Source organism: Mya arenaria, chromosome 8 (assembly GCF_026914265.1).
Source record: "Mya arenaria isolate MELC-2E11 chromosome 8, ASM2691426v1".
Classification (NCBI taxonomy): Eukaryota; Metazoa; Mollusca; class Bivalvia; order Myida; family Myidae; genus Mya; species Mya arenaria.
Window position 1 is genome coordinate 12,530,170 of NC_069129.1, and position 19,799 is coordinate 12,549,968.

General features: G+C 35.6%; 2 protein-coding genes across 2 annotated transcripts; one reads left to right on the forward strand and one right to left on the reverse strand.

The window, feature by feature from the left end:
* Positions 1-631: 631 nt before the first annotated feature.
* Positions 632-3,746, reverse strand: LOC128243753 (28S ribosomal protein S17, mitochondrial-like). Its single transcript, XM_052961680.1, has 2 exons — positions 3,568-3,746; positions 632-1,124 (listed from the first exon to the last, which is right to left on the reverse strand). Exons 1-2 carry the CDS (start codon positions 3,700-3,702, stop codon positions 840-842), a joined length of 420 nt encoding a protein of 139 aa, XP_052817640.1. The 5' UTR covers positions 3,703-3,746; the 3' UTR covers positions 632-839.
* Positions 3,747-6,372: 2,626 nt separating this feature from the next.
* Positions 6,373-19,572, forward strand: LOC128242316 (tetratricopeptide repeat protein 5-like). Its single transcript, XM_052959418.1, has 10 exons — positions 6,373-6,422; positions 11,046-11,178; positions 11,520-11,731; positions 12,458-12,605; positions 12,844-12,935; positions 13,939-13,992; positions 14,352-14,498; positions 15,135-15,349; positions 15,475-15,619; positions 17,809-19,572. The coding sequence occupies exons 1-10, from the start codon at positions 6,381-6,383 to the stop codon at positions 17,926-17,928; spliced, it is 1,308 nt and encodes a 435-aa protein (XP_052815378.1). The 5' UTR covers positions 6,373-6,380; the 3' UTR covers positions 17,929-19,572.
* Positions 19,573-19,799: the final 227 nt, after the last annotated feature.

Consider the following 19,799-nt stretch of genomic DNA (forward strand, 5'->3'; position numbering starts at 1 on the left):
TCAATGTTTTAGAGAATCAGATATGAAAGAAATCAACTCACCTAGTGAATTTGAAATTGCCAAAATGTGACCAATTTAAAGAAAACAGTGTTTATAAAAGCCTGGTTGAAAAAACACAACATTATGGGAGCACCCATAGTGGGCGGATGATGTATATGTAAGTTGACCCTAAGTTTATAGTTAACAAATTTCTGACTTTGTCACAATGTTGATAATAGCCTAATCAGTCGTAATATATACATTTACCACAAAAATATGTACGTCCTAACCATAAACAGTCACCTGCACCTCATATCGTTCTCAAACATAAGTTTCTCAACATACTTTTTATGCTGAAAAATGTTTATCAGCATTTATGTGCTGTAGAATCTGTATTTTTACACTCATCACTGTCAAATATTATCAATGTATCTAGATGTTTTCACTGTACCTTCCCTGTAATTTTATTTAAATAGATGTATAATTTCTTACTTTCACATGTTCAAAAATGAATCAAAAATGAATACAGGCCTTGGCCTTGTTTTTAAAAGTACATTTTACACAAGATAAAACGAAAATGGAAACACCATGGATGGAAATTACCCCATGTCCATTAATGGAATGGGAACTAAAATCAATGTGAAGTTAGAACTGAGTAGGTACATGGTAGTTTTATTTTATCACTTATAAAGTCACATAATAAATGATTCAGGTCTTGCAAATTAAATGGCAAGAGGCATCTTTAAAATATATACTGCCACATCAATTACATTAACACAAAAAATATACTGAAATAACACTCATACACACATCATTACTGAACTTGTCACACAGTTTTTCAATATAAAAGACATTTCATGCTATGTTTCTTTATTTTCACTTTTTTTTTTATTATCTACACTCTCTGAACTTCCCCTGCGTGTCTGTTCTTGAAATCGTGAAGTCTCATCCACATATTCAGTTCCCCGGCAAAGCCGGCCTGTCAGGGGGTCTCTTACATTTCCTACTTGAAACATGATTTCACCAATTTTTGTAAACACTTCTCTTGCCACAGGACGCTCCAAATGACGCATTACCACAATGTCACCAACTTTTGTAGAGTTATTTTCATCAAGACACCATCGGTCTTTCTTCGATGGAAAATACTGAAAAGACAAAGGGATATATAATATAAACATACATGCCATATCCCCCGGCGGGGGAAAAATCCCCCGGAATTTCGACCCATCCCCTGGTCCCCCGCTGGGGGATCCATATCCCCTGGAATTTTTTTTTATTTTTTTTTCAAAACTTGCTTTTAAAGGTTGACAGTGGAAAGCATCAATAATATAATGAGTGTGGAATTCCATGAAGGACCATGATGACTAAGTCCAAATATTGTAATTTGAGTGTATTTCTGTATTTATTCTTATATTATAAATGAAGATATTGCGCAAATTTTCGTCGCATAAAAATCCCCTGGTGTAATATCAAAATCCCCTGGAATTCATACCAAAATCCCCTGGAATTCATACCAAAATCTCCTGTGAAGCCTCTCAGAAATATGGCATGTATGTATATATGTAAAGTCTTATTCATGTTATATCCAACCCACAATTAATTTAAACTAGGAATCATTAGATGATGAATTATGAGGTATATATTTATACCGTGTATACAGTATATAATAAAAACAAACTTGTTTTTTTCTTATAACAAACTTATTAGTGGCTGAGCTAATATATTTGTTTTTGAGTATTAAAGAAATTTATTTTTATTTGTGAACCTAACATGGAATTCAAGCTTAAATAATATTTTAGTTGTGGCATGGGATGTTCAGTGAGGGTTGTAATCTTTCAGGGAAACAAAAATAGACCAAATGCCCCTCATTGTCTATCTATCTATCTCTGTTTAATGTCAACTCCTCTTCCGAGTGTTACTGACATGAACGGTGCGCGCTGGCTTGTTAGTGAAAAAAATAAAACACTGATGAGGCAAATCACATCAGAAAAGTGAGAACTAGGGTATAAAAGAGAACACAATTTAGGTAACATGATAAAAAGTGATAGGTGAACTGGTAAAAGGATAAAAACACTGCTCGCTTATCTAATGCTTAATGGTTGCCACAGCCACCTTGAATGTGTCAGGGGTGGGGATAGTGACAATATGATTTGGCAAACTGTTCCAAAGTACAACCGAGTGAGGATAGAATGAACATTTGTGATAGTCAGTTTTTACTTGAATTTGTCTGAAACAGAGTGGGTGCATTAGTCTGGTAAATCTTATTGGTGTTTGAATATAAGATGGCAGCGTAATAGCAACATGATGATGGTATATGTTGTAAAACATTACAAGTCGGGAATCTAGTCTATGTTGTTCAAGTGAGCGCCAACCAAGACTTTCCTGCATGTTTGTAACACTGGAGAGAGGAGAGAAGTCATGTTTAACCCAACGAATAGCCCGACGTTGAACCATTTCAATTTTATTGGTGTTTGATTTTGTGTGTGGGTGCCAAATTGTGCTTGCATATTCTAACTGTGGACGGACAAGGGTTTTGTAAGCTCAAGTCCTGACACTTTCTGTTTTTGTTTTTATTTTTCTTTTAATGAAGTTGAGAGTATTATTTCCATTGGTGGTAATTCTTCAAATATGAGTGTTCCAGGTGAGGTTAGCTACAATAATGAGCGATCAGGGATACTTTTTTTTTTTTTTTGACATTTCTTATGTATCCCTGTAACGCTACAACTCTCTACCATTTAACACTGGGCGAAAGAATATATAGTAATATTATGCATCAATGTTGAATAATAAGGACAAAGTTGTTCAATATTTAACCGACAATGATCTAATCTGGATTTAATTTGTCATAAGAGTCGTTATTTTCACATAAATATATTCTTAGTCACGAATACCGTTAAACATGTACACAGCCAGTCAGATTTGTTCCAGATTTACAGATATCGGGATAATTCATAAACAATTGACACATGTTAGTGTTTTATGATATCTGAACATGTATTTTGGCATAATGACATAAATAAAGATGTGTTTAATAGTAGGCAACAATGTTATCGTAGAAATTTGAATTTTCAACGCAAATAATTTCAAAATTGTGGCCGCGAGGATTCTTTGCGCAAGGACCGTTCGCTACTTTTTGCTGGGATGGTGGACGTCACGAGTCTGCCATAGTAAAACAAAATCGTCAAAAGACGAGTGTACAGCCATTTAGGTGGACTACAGGTGAGGTCTGCTGATATGTCAACACCAAGATATTTAGCACTTGAGACTGGCTCTAAGATCTGGCCATGGAGAATGTATCGATTTCTGATGATATGCTTATTCTTTGTTATGTGCAAAACTTGACACTTGGAAGGAATTAAACTCCATATCCCAATCATTTTCCCATAATTACAGTTGTGGCTATAAAATTTTAAAAGTCTAGGCAACTGTGAATAATTCTATTTTTTTTTCTTCTCAATTTTGTATTATTTAATTCTTCTTAAGAGAATCTTCAACCTAATGTTTGCTGTTTTCATAGACGTTGAATAAATCATTGACGACAAAAACGTGCAGGATACAAGGCCAAACTGATTTCTATTATATTCTTACCATCATAAGTCGCCTATCGATTTTCATGTTCTGAGCGCGAACTTTGACCAGATTTAAATCGCCCCTCGCATTCTTTTTTATAACTTGGCCTATTCTGACCATCTCTGTTACTCTGTTTCCAACCATTTTTGCCATTTTTAATTTTGTGTTAAAATGTCCTACTTAGTGGCTAAATTATATATAGGGGAAGTAACTGTTCTTATATTTTTTTAAGGGAGGCAACTTAACGGTGTGTGAATTTACTGGATTACGAGTTTACAATAAGTTGACACTGTCACGTTTTGTTGGCACGACAAGGAAAATTTAAATTCGTGTGTAACAGATTATTTTTATAATTGTTACAATGGTAAGTCGTCATAAGAAGTTAAATATATAAGGGCATGTTTCTAGTCTAGCTTATTATATATTTTGTGTTCGAATAAGGTTATTTTAGTTAAATATATAAGATAGAATATTCATATAGATAGTATTTCTCTTATAGATTATGATGTACTTCAAATTGGCGTTTAACATTCACGACTATTAAAACATAATAAACGAAGACATAAAGAACACTTCTTATGAAAGCCTCCTTTCAACGGATAATTTCCCAATGCATGTTACACAAGATGGTCTCAAAAAAGAGATGCTTCCAAGAGACTTTGATAAACTATAAAGTTCTGTTTCACGTTGAAAGGTATACATGTATATTAAAGAATACATGGTAACGTTTTTAAAGTGTACTTCATATTGAAATACAATCTTTTTTATTGTATTATTGGTCCCAGCTCATACATACAAATCTCAACAATAAGTCTTTCACTTTCCATTTACAGTACACTCTTTACTTAAAACAAAACGAAACAACATATATTACCATATTCGTATGATGATCAAAACACCCGCATAACCCCGGACCCCCCCCCCCCCCTCCCAGCATAATTATGAATCCACATGAACAGAGGGCTAGAGCTCTACGCCCCTGATATATATTATGATAAAGCTAGGAGTAGGATTAAATTTGTTCTTGGTCTTAAATCAATAATTAATTGCTGCGCCTATTTATACCATATAAAGTATGGAGTGATGTGTCACCTTAACTGTTGTGCGCACCTATGACAACAAGGTAATAATCGTGAAATCGTCATGAAAACATTTTTTTATTGACAGACATAATAATACATTTTTCACAAGGTTAATGTGTTTAACAATGTATCAGGATTGCTGACTGAGAGATGTGGCAGCAAATCACATACGCAGACGATATACATCTCCAATCCTTCCAAGGTATTCAGAAGTCCTCATGTCTCCATTTAACTACTCGTCTGCGAGCGTCCTTATGGTGTTGTCTTGACGCGAACAACGGACGTTGCCTCCTCTCTCCAAGTCCTCCGACTCTACAGACATCTGCACGAGCTCGGCCTCTCGGCGAAGAACTGGCACGAGCCTGTAGAATCCCAGTCCACTCCCTCCGGCTTTCTGGTTAAGACGGTTGTGCCACCCTAGAAATATAGAAAATATACTTTGATTAAAACCATTAACCGAACCAGCACCTTGCACTTGATGCTCTTACTTCTCGAGATGCACCGCCATATCGTGGATGCCTTGTTCACTCTCTAAAACATAATAATCAATATTAACTTGTCATTTAAGCAAGCACGTACAATACTTAACACATATCATTAGTATTCATTAAGATACACTGACATCTGACCATTGCTTCTTACCTTGACTCCGTAAGCGTAGCCCAAACTGGAAATGAGCACCTTTGATCCCCGCTGACTACCGCCAACTATTACGGTCCAAGTGATGCCGCGGTCCTCCAAGATAGTCTCCGTCAGGGCGCCATAGTGAGACTGTTCCACTACTGGGACGACCTCAGTGACGTTCCGGCCGGTAACGTGAAAGGAAATGTCTTCTATGTGGCTGTCATCGGTTCCAGTGTAGAACGAGTAGTAAGACTCATCAAACGCAGTGAAATTCAACACCGGAAGGACATGGTCGTCGATGTCGGAAAGCTGAAATTAAATACGTTATGCAATCGGAAACCAACTTAATAGTTTATATATCAATTATGGATATAATCATTGGCTACTGTTTCGATGCTACATGTGACCTTACCTCAGCTCTGGTGGTACAATGCGCCGTTTGCAATCGAAAACCAACTTAATAGTTTATAAATCAATTAACGAACGAACGAAAGTTTATTTCAATGAAAGGCCTCCAGCCCATAATACATGTTACAATGCAAATCAAATATAACAAAATGCATATATGTACTAAATAAGAGTTGTAGAGATTATAGATATATAATCATTGGCTACTGTTTCGATGCTACATGTTATCTTACCTCATCTCTGGTGGTGTGCATGTCAACGACGCTCAATACTGTGGTGTCATCGTCGAGCACAGTGATAATGTGAAACGATAATTTTCACCTCATTAAAGACAAACATCGCTAATCCTATCAAAGTACAACACCCTCAAACACAATACAGGTGTTTCCTTTGATTTTAAAGTAGGCCTATCTGGACCAGGCCTTTATGGACCGGGCCTTTCTGGTACTGGGCCTTTTTGACCCGACTCCATAAGGAATCTATGTTGGCTAGTATAATGAGAATAGCTTCTCATATTCAATGAATATAATTTACTTTAGTCAAAGTACTATTATTTCGGCTATATAATGTATGAGTGTTTTGATAATAAAATGTACCCTGAACAGGCAATCCCTTTACAGTAACATAATAATGCATTTTTTTTTTAACCCGGCCTGTCCAGTCTGTTTATCCAAAATTTGGTAGTTAAACGCACCCTTGTTGTGAGCCAAAACAAACATGGCGGCGAATAGCGAGTCAAAACAAGAGTTGCACGCAAAAGTAGGTATACTATACTGTATCAGCGCAGACTGTGGATATCAAGACCTTACATTTGTGGGCGATCGGTCTGTCTTTTGTTCATCTGTGTCGGTCATGTCAATCATTGGCTTTTTCACTTCACTTATTTTCAGTAAAAAAATGAGCAATAACTGAATAAGTCGAGGTTTTGTGTGTGTGTGTTGGTATTGTGAATGTGAACCTAAGCCCTTGGTGTCTTCTTTGGCGTCGTGTAAAACTTAAATCGTGGTTATAATGAAAAAAGTATTCAAATAAAACTTGGTACACATGTAATGCACAAATTGCTATGTGCATATGTGGAGGAATGAACCCACAATTCTCTTGCTCTGAATGCGTCCATCACTACCGAGTCGCTACAAAAGCTAGCTCTATAGCAAGGCAGTATAAGTGCTAACTCTGGCTTTAATAAATGTCAAGTTATGCCCTTTTTGAGTGGCTGTACAATTAAAACATTACTAGGGGCAGCGGCTTAAGTTTGTAGAGTTGGTGCACTCGCTTCTCACCTAGGCGACCTAGGTTCGATTCCCGGCTTGGGCGCATGTGAGTTTGATATGTGGTCACCAAGCCAGACAAGTGGGTTTTCTCCGGGTTGTCCGATTTCCCCCTTAACACAAGACCAAACTGGTGTAAAATCGTGCCAACGAGAGTGATTAATTTAATGGAATTACGGACATTACAGACCAGACATAATGGACCAGATTTGGGGACATAACGGACCAGATTTGGGGACATAACGGAACATATTTAGGGACATTACGGCCCATCTTGAGAAACTTAACGGACCATGATTTAAAATGTAATTAAAAATTATTTTTTTTTAATTATTAACCACATCGTCTTCATTATTTAATATATACTTGTAAATGCGTGCTCATTTTGCTATGACACCTGCAAATTGTCTTCCAATTTCCCGTAAGGCCACACCAAATTGATATTTCGTTGCCCGGATTTAAAATATTTTTATTTTTTTTGTGCGCCCGCACCTCCATTTTGATCGCCAAGTAGATTTTTTTCAGGTAATAATTTATTTAACCCTTTAGCACATGTATACGAGATAGGCCGACATAGCTCATTACCAGATGTATACGCATTTGGCCGACCGTATCCATTACTGGATGTAAACGCATGGCCCGCATATTTCAATAGGGTCATTTCAATATTTCAATTTTGCATCTTTCTTTTTGTAAACAATATCCCGGATGTTTATAAAAATAAAGTTTAACCTTTTGTGTATTGATTTTCCCTTGAAAATATCGTCTGCTAAATTGAGAAGGTGTTTATACTCCCAATCGCAGGTGTGATATCCCATTGTGACGTAATAAGACCACGAGCTAAGTACTGTATGGAATTTCCCCCAAATTCATTGATGCGTAAATCATTAAATATATTACGTCAGTTCAGTTTACCATTAAAATCAATTGAGATTATATTTACTTAAAGGTAATATTTTGTTTACAAACAAAAGAAACAATTAGTAAATGAGAAAATGATGGGTAAATTTTCTGTGAAGCTTATATAATGTCCATCATAGTTTTGGCTGTAAAATAGGTCATGTGCAAGCGTTTTGTTTGATCTAGATCTTTTTATTCATACCGGAAAATCATTTATCGGCTTTCTTTTTTTGTAAACAATTTTATGAGGGGGTAATAAAGTTAAACAGACACCTTGGACTGGATCTCTCAGCTGGATGACACCGGATATTCCTGACATATTTCTGTGTATTAATACACAAGAACATAAACTGTCGGCTTTTTAATCCAGATGGGTCTTTTTTATGATAGGGGTAATAAAAATTAGATCGATCCCAGCATTTTATTACCCTTTGATTTAATGCAATTATGACATTTCAAAGAAATGTTACAAATCCATCTTGAAAATACATTCACAGCTGAAATAAAATAATTTAATATTTCATCATTGACACCATTTATTAGATAATTTAATTATCTATAAAAAATGAATTCACATAAAAAAGATTTGGACACAATTATTTGGAGTAACATTGATTTTAAGGTCATACTGCTGTATTCATTTTCTCATTTTCAAATATCCAGAAAAGTACCTATGCAGATAAGGACTGCTTATCAGTAAGATGGCTATTGACTGGGAGGTGTAATCTGGCCACTTGTCTATGTGCTAAAGGGTTAAAGGCTAAAAATAATCAAGTATAATTTTTCTACGCTAGTTTTCGTGTTTTTGTAAAGGGAAGTTACCGATGCGTAGTGTTTTTATACTGTATATCGATCGGTTTAGCATGGGTTTCAATAAATTCAATCAAATTGGCGGCTTCCAGTATAAACAATGTGGCTCGAAGTTTGGAAATTAAATCTTATTTTTTACAATAAATATGTTTTAAGCATGCTTGAAGTCATTGTTGATCGTCTCATGCACTAAAGGATCATTATTTAAAGCAATCATTATGCAATAAAGCATGTGTATCTAAGACTGGTAGCGATTATATTGCGTAATTAGTGACTCGTTTTGAATGGAAATCGGACAGGTCAACTTAACTGGAACATGAGTCATTGTTTGGTCCAAATTGATGTATCAAGCTCATTTTTGATCAAATTCTGACAAAACAACAGTTATGAACAAATATCTTTTCACAAATAGCGATATAAACACTGGTCTGGATATACCTCAACATAAGTAAGCGGCTAAGTTTATCACCTTATATTTTGTTTTTATTTGCAGCATAATCCATGATTGTAATATACTTGTCAATTGTAACCACTGCCCCGCCCACCCCTCGCCCTTGTTCCAGGGGTATACCGGGGACAGCAGAGGCAATGGGCTGTGTTTTTACCTTTCAGGTGGCCCCGCAATGCCTAGTGAAAGTGGTTTTGTCTTCATATTGAAGATAGACAGGAGTGGGCCTCACATAGGTATTCGGGGTTGCGGGGCCATTTGGCAGGGATTTTACCAGCAGTGTGTCCCTGCAGTCGGGTATTTTACCCGGGTTTTGAGAGACCGGAAGTCAAAGTCCCCGCTTTTCCGGACTTTGGGGGGGGGGGGGCATATACAATTGGAATTGGCTGGTGCATAAAAACATCTCAATAACCCAAAAAAGTACTCTGAAAAATACCCTTGTTCTTCTTAGTTTTAATAAGCACATGTCATTGCATTTCCTGTGATAATAAAAACAAAATTTAGTCTATGTTATATGGAGTCTGATGTTTGATGATGCCTGTGTAAGTGATCATTTTTACAAATCCCAAATCAATCCTAAGTTATGTCTAAATACATTTGCATATGATGTTAAACTGATTCAGGTAGATTTATATAAGTCGTTTCAAACTTTTTACTAAAAGCAGGGTTATTTATTATTATGAATGATCGTCATATTAAAGTACGTTTTAATTATATAAGACATTAGATTTATCGATATAATGTTTGTACTAGACACGGATGAATAAATAGTATGTATTCCGACATTTTCCCAATGTCCATTAGAGGTTCAGTTCAAGATGGCATTAAAATGGGTTTAAGGGCAATTATTTTGAACAATCTTTCTTATTTATATTGAATATAAGGAAAATATATTTTTCGCTCTTCGCGCGCTTCGGTTTTTATGAAAACTGACAAACTTTTATTTTTATTTTTTTCGCTCGCTCGCTCCAATTTTTTGGGGCAAAAATCTGAGGAACTAAACATTAATTTGGTGTGGCCTAAAATTTAAATAGATGAATGGTTAGAATGTGACTGTTGATAATTCCTGTGAAATTCCATTAGGTGTTAAAGACTAGTGTGCACCCACAGTAAATAAGTCTATAACATAAATATATGACAATCCAAAGTTTATTTCAGAAAGCAATCTATCACCTAAGAACATATAAATATTCATATACAAAAGTTGTGTGTAAAATTATGAATCATTGTCAAAACAAACTAAGTAAAAGTATAGTTAATGGTCCGTAATGTCCCGAAATATGGTACATTATAAAGTTGAAACAAACTGTGAGGTAAATTATAAATCATTGTCCGCATATATTGTATGTTATAAAGTTAAAACAAACTGAGTAAAATAATATATCATGGTCTGTAATGTCCCGAAATATGGTCTGTTTTGTCACCAAATCTGGTCTGTTATGTCTGGTCCGTAATGTCCATGGTCCGTAATGTCCATGACACATTTAATGTGGTCATAACTTGTTTCATAATTGTTGTAAAATAGATATGTTTAAACAAAAATTGGCAAGCAATGTAAATGTTCCAATGACAAAGAGGTCAATACCATCTGGGGAACAAATCACTTTAATTTACTGTAATTTAGTCTACTCACTCAAGTTGGGATGGCATACAATTCAAATAGACACAAAAACATTTATGGGTGTAATATAAGAATGGCCAGGAATTATAATTATTTTGACGATGTACTTGATAAAAAAGTAAAAGTGACTACAAAAACACAGCAGTGGTCGAAATTAGCACAAGCCCCCAAGCCCTGCACTGGTAAAATGTTTTCCGGGCTTCTGAATTTGATATAGCATGGCTTGTTCAAAAATATAATTCCATGCTTAAGTATAAGAATTCGGGCTTGCTCATTCAAAGTAGCTTTGTTTATGAGGTAAATTTTTTTAATCCCTGGTTTATTCTTTATTGTAGAATCTTGTAGATAAGCTGTATGAATATCGTGACCACTACTGTGAAAGATATGGTGTGGAGAAAGCAGTTGATCGTGCTAATGATGTCAAGAAACTCATGGAGGAAACCTTGCAGGAGGTTGAGGCGGCTAAAGGTTAGATAAAACCATTAGTTCAGATTAAATTTGAAACAAGAAAATTACTCAAGAAGAAGGAAAAGTATGTTACAATGTTCTGCCAATGGCCACTGTTCCTCACTTTCTATATGCCTGTTTTTTTGTGGCGGAAGAGCAGCCTGTGGTTTTCAAAGCTCTAACTTGAAAAATATAGTCAAAATAAGTATGTGCAGAATATATCAGCCATGTTTGATAACAAGCCATGTCTCCCCAGTCTCTTTAGAGTTTTTAATTGCTTAAATCACACAAAACTTTGTATTGTTTTGTCAGTCATTGTCTGTGACATGCAGAGCTTTCAATGTTTTTTTCTCGGTTTTCAGACAAAATAACCAACAAGGCGGAATATAACATGTTACTTGGCCGAATACTGAATGTTATGCCAGACTATGATGAAAAGGCTTATGAGTATCTATCAAAGGCTGTCAAGTTAGACCCAAAGCTTGTCGATGCTTGGAACCAGCTTGGAGAGCTGTACTGGAAGAAAGGAGATATATCTAATGCCCGTAACTGCTTTACAGGGGCTCTAACACATGTAAGAGTTCTTTTTTTCTATGCTAAGCATTTGCCTGATTTTTTTTAAAAATCTTTGTAACATCATGTCAACTGTACATTAACAATAATTTTGGAATCTGTAGTCCAAAGGTCAAGGTCGTGGTGACTTCGAGGTGAAAATCACTAAGGAGTGCTTGCATCCAGGAACTTTATATTTGGTATGTCAGTTGGTCATTACAACCCCAATTGATTTTGAGGCCAGTAGGTCAAGGTAACCTTGAGGTTAAAAAAGGGTTTCTGCTCAATAACTAAATTGGGCCCAGGAATTTCAAACTTGGTATGCTAGTTGGTCATGATTAGGAGATGACCCCTATTGATTTTGAGGTTATGATCACTGTGACCTTAGGTCAAAACTGATTTGTTGGTCACCAGTCCCTACATCACACTTTGTTTCTGCTCGATAACTAAAGAACACTTGGACCCTGGAACTTCATACTTGGACTTAGGAACTACATACCTTCATTAATGTATGCAGATTTGTCATGACCAGTAGATAACTCGTATATTGGTTTATCTCCAGTAAATAAAGTACAAATTTCATGTCCATCAGTAATTATATATCACCTCTGATCACACAATGGAGGAGACCAGTGCTCTCTCAAAATGAAATTAGACGCTGATCTATTTTGAACTATCAGAACATTTTTTCTTACCAGTATATCTTACTGCAAATTTGGAGTTTTATTCTTATTATATTAAATTATAGTCGAAAAATAAGCTATCGCTGCGCAGTTTGTCCATGGTTCTGCGGCAAGTGAACGTAACACCAGCTGAAAAGATTGCGCTGATTGAGGAGAGCGTAGAAAAAGCAAAAGAGGCTGTGCAGATGGACATCTCTGACGGAGAGTCATGGCGTAAGTTTTACAAGTATCATTTTTGCCATATTATTTGTTTTTGGTGCATCAAGGCCAAATGAAAAATAAATATCATGATTTTTTTTTCTTGAAATTTTAAATATTTGCCTCTCTTCAAGTATCAGATGTATTTTACTAATTTTGCCGTTTGATTGACTGAGGTTATGGGACGAGTGTGGTATGCACATGTGGTGCTCTTGTATGACTCCCTTATTAGTTTCATTGTCATCTTTTTCAGTGATCCTAGGAAATGCGTATTTTTCCCTGTTCTTCTCCAAGGGCCAGAATCCTAAGATCCTCACACAAGCAATGAGTGCTTACAAACAAGCAGTAAGTCAACCACAACAAGCAGAAATAGGTCTTTTTTTGCTATCATGTTAAATATGTCTTACAGACATTGAAACGACATAAATTTTCGCTATCCTTTAAAACATGTCATGCAATAGCCAAAGCCATTGTATTTTCAATCATTTTAAAAATATGTCACTCTTGATTTTCTTTTTTGATCTGATGACCATTGTTATTGAAGTCTTTGTTGAATGCGTTTGTGTGTTTGAATGCTTCAGAATATTGTGCATTATGTTTATGAATAAGAAAAAATATTTTATGCTACATTTTTATAAACTGCATATGTTGGTTGTTAATTTGCATTTTAACTCGTCTGTTTTTGAAAATAAAAAAGTCAAGGTATTATCATAGCCCAGGAGTCAATGGCACCATCATAGGCATCCTCTTTGTGCAAAAAAATTCACTTGGCCATTACTCAAAAAATATTCAAGATATTCAAATCAAACTTGGTACACACGTTGCCAGAGCCAATTCTCACATGTATAGCAATGCCCATTAGTCTGGCATAAATAATTGTGGATATATGCCCTTGTTTCAACTTCAAAATAACAGATGAGCGTGAGCATTTGTTCCGCAGTGTTCTTGTTAGCTCAAGTAACTACATGTTTTTTGTTGGTCGTGGTTCTCGAGTAAAAATGTTAAATAGAAATTTATGCAATAAATTAGTCACTTGATAACAAATTGTCATAAATATATAAGTGAAGGAATATATATGAACCTTTCCCTTACTTTACTTAGTAGATGACAATGATTGAATAAGCTTGATTGCGATCCAAGCTGATAGGCAATAAAAGCACATGCAAGTCTGGTTTCTGGTAGTTCTGGTGTCCATTATCAAGGGCAACAAGAAATTTCTCCTGTCCATGATTATACTGATAACGTCTTCGATGTTTCCTTTATTAACTTCAATAAGGTTTCCATCATTTCTAAATGCGATAGTACTTTATGTTATTTATACAGTACTGATGATTCAATCTTGTTTCAGGAAAAAGACGTAGTTGCTAAAAATAATCCTGATCTTCACTTCAACAGATCATCGGTAAGTTCTGTGAAGACTTTTAAACAACCTTGTGGTAGCCTTAGTTAATCCATTTCTTGCTCAATTTAAGTCAATGCTGTAGCTCTGGATCACATTAGTGATTGATTTGGCCCAGTTCTGTAAGTAAAATAATTAAGAAGTGGTGCTCATTTTTGTATTTACATAACAAAAACCTTGAAATGTCCAAAATTTCTAATCACCCCTCCGTTTCAATTCATTGCTGCGTTTCTAATTTTTGGATCTAAATCCGCAAACAATAGCATAATAAGTTGGAGTATTTTGTGGTTATCTGTTATTCAAAACCTTTTCTCAATTATTCTTGTCATCCTAATAGTGAACCAGTCAATGTTATTTTCTAGGTGTACAAGTTTGAGGAGAACTATCAGGCGGCCCTGGAGGGTTATGCACACGCGGCCCTGCTTGACCCAGGCTGGACAGACCCCAACGTGCAGGAGCAACGACTTCTGACATACCTCGCAAGCGTCGCAGAGATGGTACAGGCTAAGGTACAGTGAGTTATATCCATTATTCTCAACATTCTTCAAGTGTCTGTATAACAGGAATACATAGTGGTCATTGTTAGTGTTGTCTGATTTATCGATAATTCTTAAGGTACTTGTGGAATCCATATTAAAAAAGTGTGCCTGCACTCAAATGTGTTTGTTTTCCAATTGATCAATAATTTTCAAGCTCCATTTGGAATTAGTTCAAAATTGGTACCATTGCACTTATGCATAATACTCCATGTATCTAGGGTATCGGTAATGCAGTTATAAATCTGTTGTTCTTGTAAGGGTTTTCTGACTTCTCAAGTTACTTTTGGGATCTAAAATGAAAAGGTGTACTCAGTGTTTTTGAGTTGTCCAATTTATCAATAATCCTCAAGTTACTTGGGGATCTGTATTGAAGAGTAAGGTTTTATCGATAATTTTTGGTAGATACATGTAAGTATGTACCTAAAGGATATTAACTAATGTGATGTCTGTAAACTGTGTAGTAGTTACATGCTGAATTATCTTGACTATGTGATTAATGTCAGGCTGTTTATAATTTGTAAATAATTTATAACTCACTTAATGTACAGCAACTTTAAAACCAATGACAAACAACAAAATTAACTCACTTTATTCCTTTGCTTTCAGGGTAAGGTGCGTGGCAAGCGTCTTCAGACACTGTCACAGTCTCCACGTGATTCAGCCCTCGGACCGTACGCTGGTGGGAGCTACACAAGCGCAGCAGGAAAGACGATAAAACTCATGCGGTGTTCATTTAAGGAGCTGGAAGTTGGGCTAAATGCTGAGAAAATTGTTCTTGGCAAGGTGGCCTGCACAGTCCCTAATGCAGAGCTGGTGCCATTGTAAGTCTGAGGATACTACATATTTTTGTTCTATAAAATTTGTGTTTTAGTTAATTTGCCTGAAAAGGTCTGAGTGTTATCTTATGATAAATATACATGCATTTCAACTGATGCTATTCTTTCAGCACATTTTGTATGCTCGATGAAGCGGAGATGTGTATGCCTGTTAACGTGTACAACCTTGCGCAGGGGTCAGGGGTCAAAATTGGGGACACTGTGGCAATACCAGAACCCTTCATTCAACATATTAAAGTTAGCCATAAGGGCAAGGTAGGCACTTTTCATTGTTTAAGTTTAAACTGTTTTATGTTTGCATAAAAACAACAAAAATTGAATGAATCACTTTTGCTTACAAATATAACATGAGGTGGACTGATAGTCAAGTTTGTCTGGGAGAAACCGGATACCCCAAAGAAAAACCTTTTGTCTGGCTTGATGGCAACTACACAACCACCTAGTACTATAAACTCGTGTATGGCCAGGCTGGGAATCATATCAGGGACGCCTTGGTGAAAAGCAAGTGCAATGTGATGTCCTTTATCTTCAGAATGATTATTAGGAGTGTTATTGCTGTATTACCACTGATTCATATTACCCGTACTCTTACAAATCAGTCAATACTAAACTTTGTATTTGTAAAAATGTTGTTTTGCTGAAATTGTGTGAATAAACACTGCTAAGTCTAACTGAGACTACAGTATACTAAATATATGGCAGGTGGTAAAATAAAATAAAATGAGGGAGAAAAATAAAAATGTCTAAAGCAACAAACTACCGGTATATGTCATGCAATCCCATTCATTGTACTGATCTCTTCAACCGTCATGTATGATGACATTTTGACTTTTGAAAAATCCAACGGCAATAACTCAATAAAACAATTTCTCAGAGTGCTTGTAACTTCTACAAATTAAGTTATTCAATGATATTGCTAAGAAAATGTTTCAGTTATAGTAGGTCAGTCAAAGTGCATAGAGAGTATTACATATATGGCAATTCCAAGGGCAATAACTCTCGGTTGCCAAGTTCAAGGTTAAAGACAAATATGTCTTGCACTGCAACTCATGGCACTTGTCTCTTCAAAAAATTATACCCCATAGTCATTTAATGAAAAACTGAAGAAGTAGTTTGAGCCACAAATTGGTCACCCCATGCTTATAAATAGTATGTATTAATCATGATAATTTTAATGGCAATAACTAAGTTAAAAGGTCAAGGCAAACAGATTATTGTGCCTTACAATACTAATTGTGCTTATCATTTTTAGCTCCACTGGCCGAAGGCCATGGAGCTTATGTCGTCACAGATTGTCCGTCGTGAGTGCGTGCGTGCGTGCGTGCGTGCGTGCGTGCGTAAACTTTTACTTTAAACGACATCTCCTCTGAAACTGATAAGCGGATTTTGACAAAACTTCACAGGAATGTTCCTTTGGTGGTCCTTTACCAAAATTGCTCAAATGGTTCCGGTCCATTGCACAATATGGCCGCCAGAGCTAAAAATAGCAAAATCTTTAAACGACATCTCCTCTGAAACGGTTCGGCAGATTTTGATGAAACTTGACAGTAATGTTCCTTGGGTGGTCCTTTATTAAAATTGCTCAAATGGTTCCGGTCCGCTGCACAACATGGCTGCCAGGGCAAAAAAAATAGAAAAATCTTTAAAGAACATCTTCTCAGAAACCGATGATCAGATTTTGATGAAACTTAAGAGAAATGTTCCTTGGATGGTCCTTTATCAAATTTGCTTCAATGATTTCGGTCCACTGCACAAGATGGCCCCCAGAGGTAAAAATAGAAAAACCTTTAAACGACTTCTCCTCAGAAACCGATGATCGTATTGCAATGAAACTTGACAGAAATGTTACTTGGGTAGTCCTTAACCAAAATAGCCCAAACAGTTTTGGTCTGCTGCACAACATGGCAGCCAGAGCTAAAAATAGGAAAAACCTTTACACCACTTCTCCTCAGAAACCGATGATCAGATTTTGATGAAACTTGACAGAAATGTTCCTTGGGTGGTCATTAACCAAAATTTGTTAAATGGTTCCAGTCCACTGCACACCATGGCTGCCAGAGCTAAAAAATAAAAAAAACTTTATACGACTTGTCGTCGAAACCGATGACCTTTTTTCGATAAAACTTGACAGAAATGTTTGTTTGGTGCTCCTTTACTCAAATTGCCCAAATCATTTCGGTCCACTGCACAACATGGCAGCCAGAGCTATTAAAGTAATTTTTTTTTTAAATAACTTCTCCTCAAAAATTGATGATTGTATTTCTATGAAACTTGACGAAAATGTTCGTTAGGTGGTCTTTGCTTGAACCTTTTGGCCAGTGGAGCACAGGCACTGATGTGCCTCTTGTTACAAAGTATAAAGCCATTTAAAACATGTAGTTTTTCTTATTTTCCTTCTGTAAGTATTGTTTAATGTGTAAAGACTCTGTTCTCATAAATTTCAGGAGTTTGACTATTTAAGTGTTCGTGTAAGCACACCGGTAGTCCTTGTGGTGAACGGCAGGAAGTTGGGGCGAGACAAGCAAGTGGGAACTGTATTAGTGGTAGATAACCTGTGTGACTAGGAGATTATAACCATCAACCCAGAATTAGTGGGTGATAACCTATATGACTAGAGTTGTATTTGGGTCAAAGTCAAGAGATATTCAACTGGAGGTGATTGGAATAAACATGCATGACGCTCCACTGAGGATGGGAATAGAAATACGAAATCAATATGGCGGCTAATTCGCTTTTGAACCAGTTTGTTTGATAAAGAACTTTATTTTTCAAATCTTGGCTGTGTAAGGCAGTGAATAGAAGAGCACAATGTAGCAAGCCCAAGTCAAAGGAGGCCTCATAAATTATTCTGATTTTGGTTGTATTTTTTTTTGTATTTTTATTATGTTTAAATTATTTGGGCTTTTTGGTCATAATGAAATAATCATGTGAACATAGTTTTGTAAATTAATTGGTGCTTAAAGATTAAGAAAATTTCAACTGCTGAATAGTATGAACTTAAATGATCAAAAGATCTACGATACTCACTGGTGTAATGATGATTGTTACAACAATAAAAGAAGGTGCTGATGTTTTGCCGTGGAAGATTAGTACCAGTTTCAAAGTTGTTGAATGACAAGTGTGCTGTTGTAGTAAGTGAATCTCAAGAGAATCTTTTAAAACATATAATTTGCAAATGTTGCCCTTCATAGGCTCCTTGGCCAATTTGCAAAAATATCTTTAACGTGTCTGTTCTTTGGCAAAAAAAAAAGTTTCAGTATTGCGATAGCCTTTGTGTTATTGGTTTTGTTCACTTCGGCATCTCAACTGTTCACACCATTACTAAAAAAATGTTTGGTACCCACAGATCCATTATTTTTTGTATGATAATTATTGTGTTATGAGCTTGTTCATAAAATACAACAACAGATGAACATTTGTGTAACCTTTGCGATTCTCTTGATTAAGGATGGCCTTGACTTGTGGTAAATAATGCATTATATTGGTGATCTCAACAAGAGTGTATCAAATGAATAGCAATAGCAAGTATGTAATCATTCATTTTTTGGAAAATATTGCATCACAAAATATTACAATACAAGACACTACATTGCAAGTTCATACTCATTTTCATATTTTGCAAAGAACATACATGTAGTATTCTGCATGGGTCTTCAAACATAGAGTACATAATATATGTTATATTTCTCTTCTTACTTGGATTAATTTTAAAATATTTCAATGCTTATCATATGTGTAGTTTTTTATAATGAGAGTTGAGAATTCACATATTGTATGACAATTTTTATATTGATTCAAAGATCACTTAATTTTGCTCTTGTTAAAGGCTTGACGGTAAATTATTGGTGTTAATATTTTTGTAAGTCACACTTATACTTTCATTTTTGAAGGCTGTGATATGGCTGTGATACCTTAAAAAGACACTTCGTAAAACCAAGATTATAGATTTTCATTCTCATTAATTATTTACTAGACTAATGTCTGTAAAACTTTGATTTTTTTTACAATTTTTCAATATGAATGTTAACGCTTCATGCTCAATCAGATTATTGTTGCTGAAAGACATGAACTTATGCTTGTTAAAGAGTCTACAGATTAAATTATTTTGTATTATTTAAATATGTTCATAAGATTGTCAGGAAGATGGTTGATGATATTTTGTCAACCTGATATTTTAAAAGATTAAATAAATGAAAAGTAATAAATCAGGCCTTTGTTTTGCTTTTGAGTTTATGTTGAAGCGGTGGTGTCCTAAAGGGTGGAGATTAAGGTGTTTTGCAGTCCTTGGTGATGGTTATAGCTTGGAAGATTTTGCAATTAAGTTTGGTATTTATGCTCAAAATCAAAGCACTGATGGTGCTGAAGTGGGTATTGTCTAAAACATGAATGAAATGTTGTAAGGATGGAACAATCTGGGTGGCAGGAAGAAAGCAAG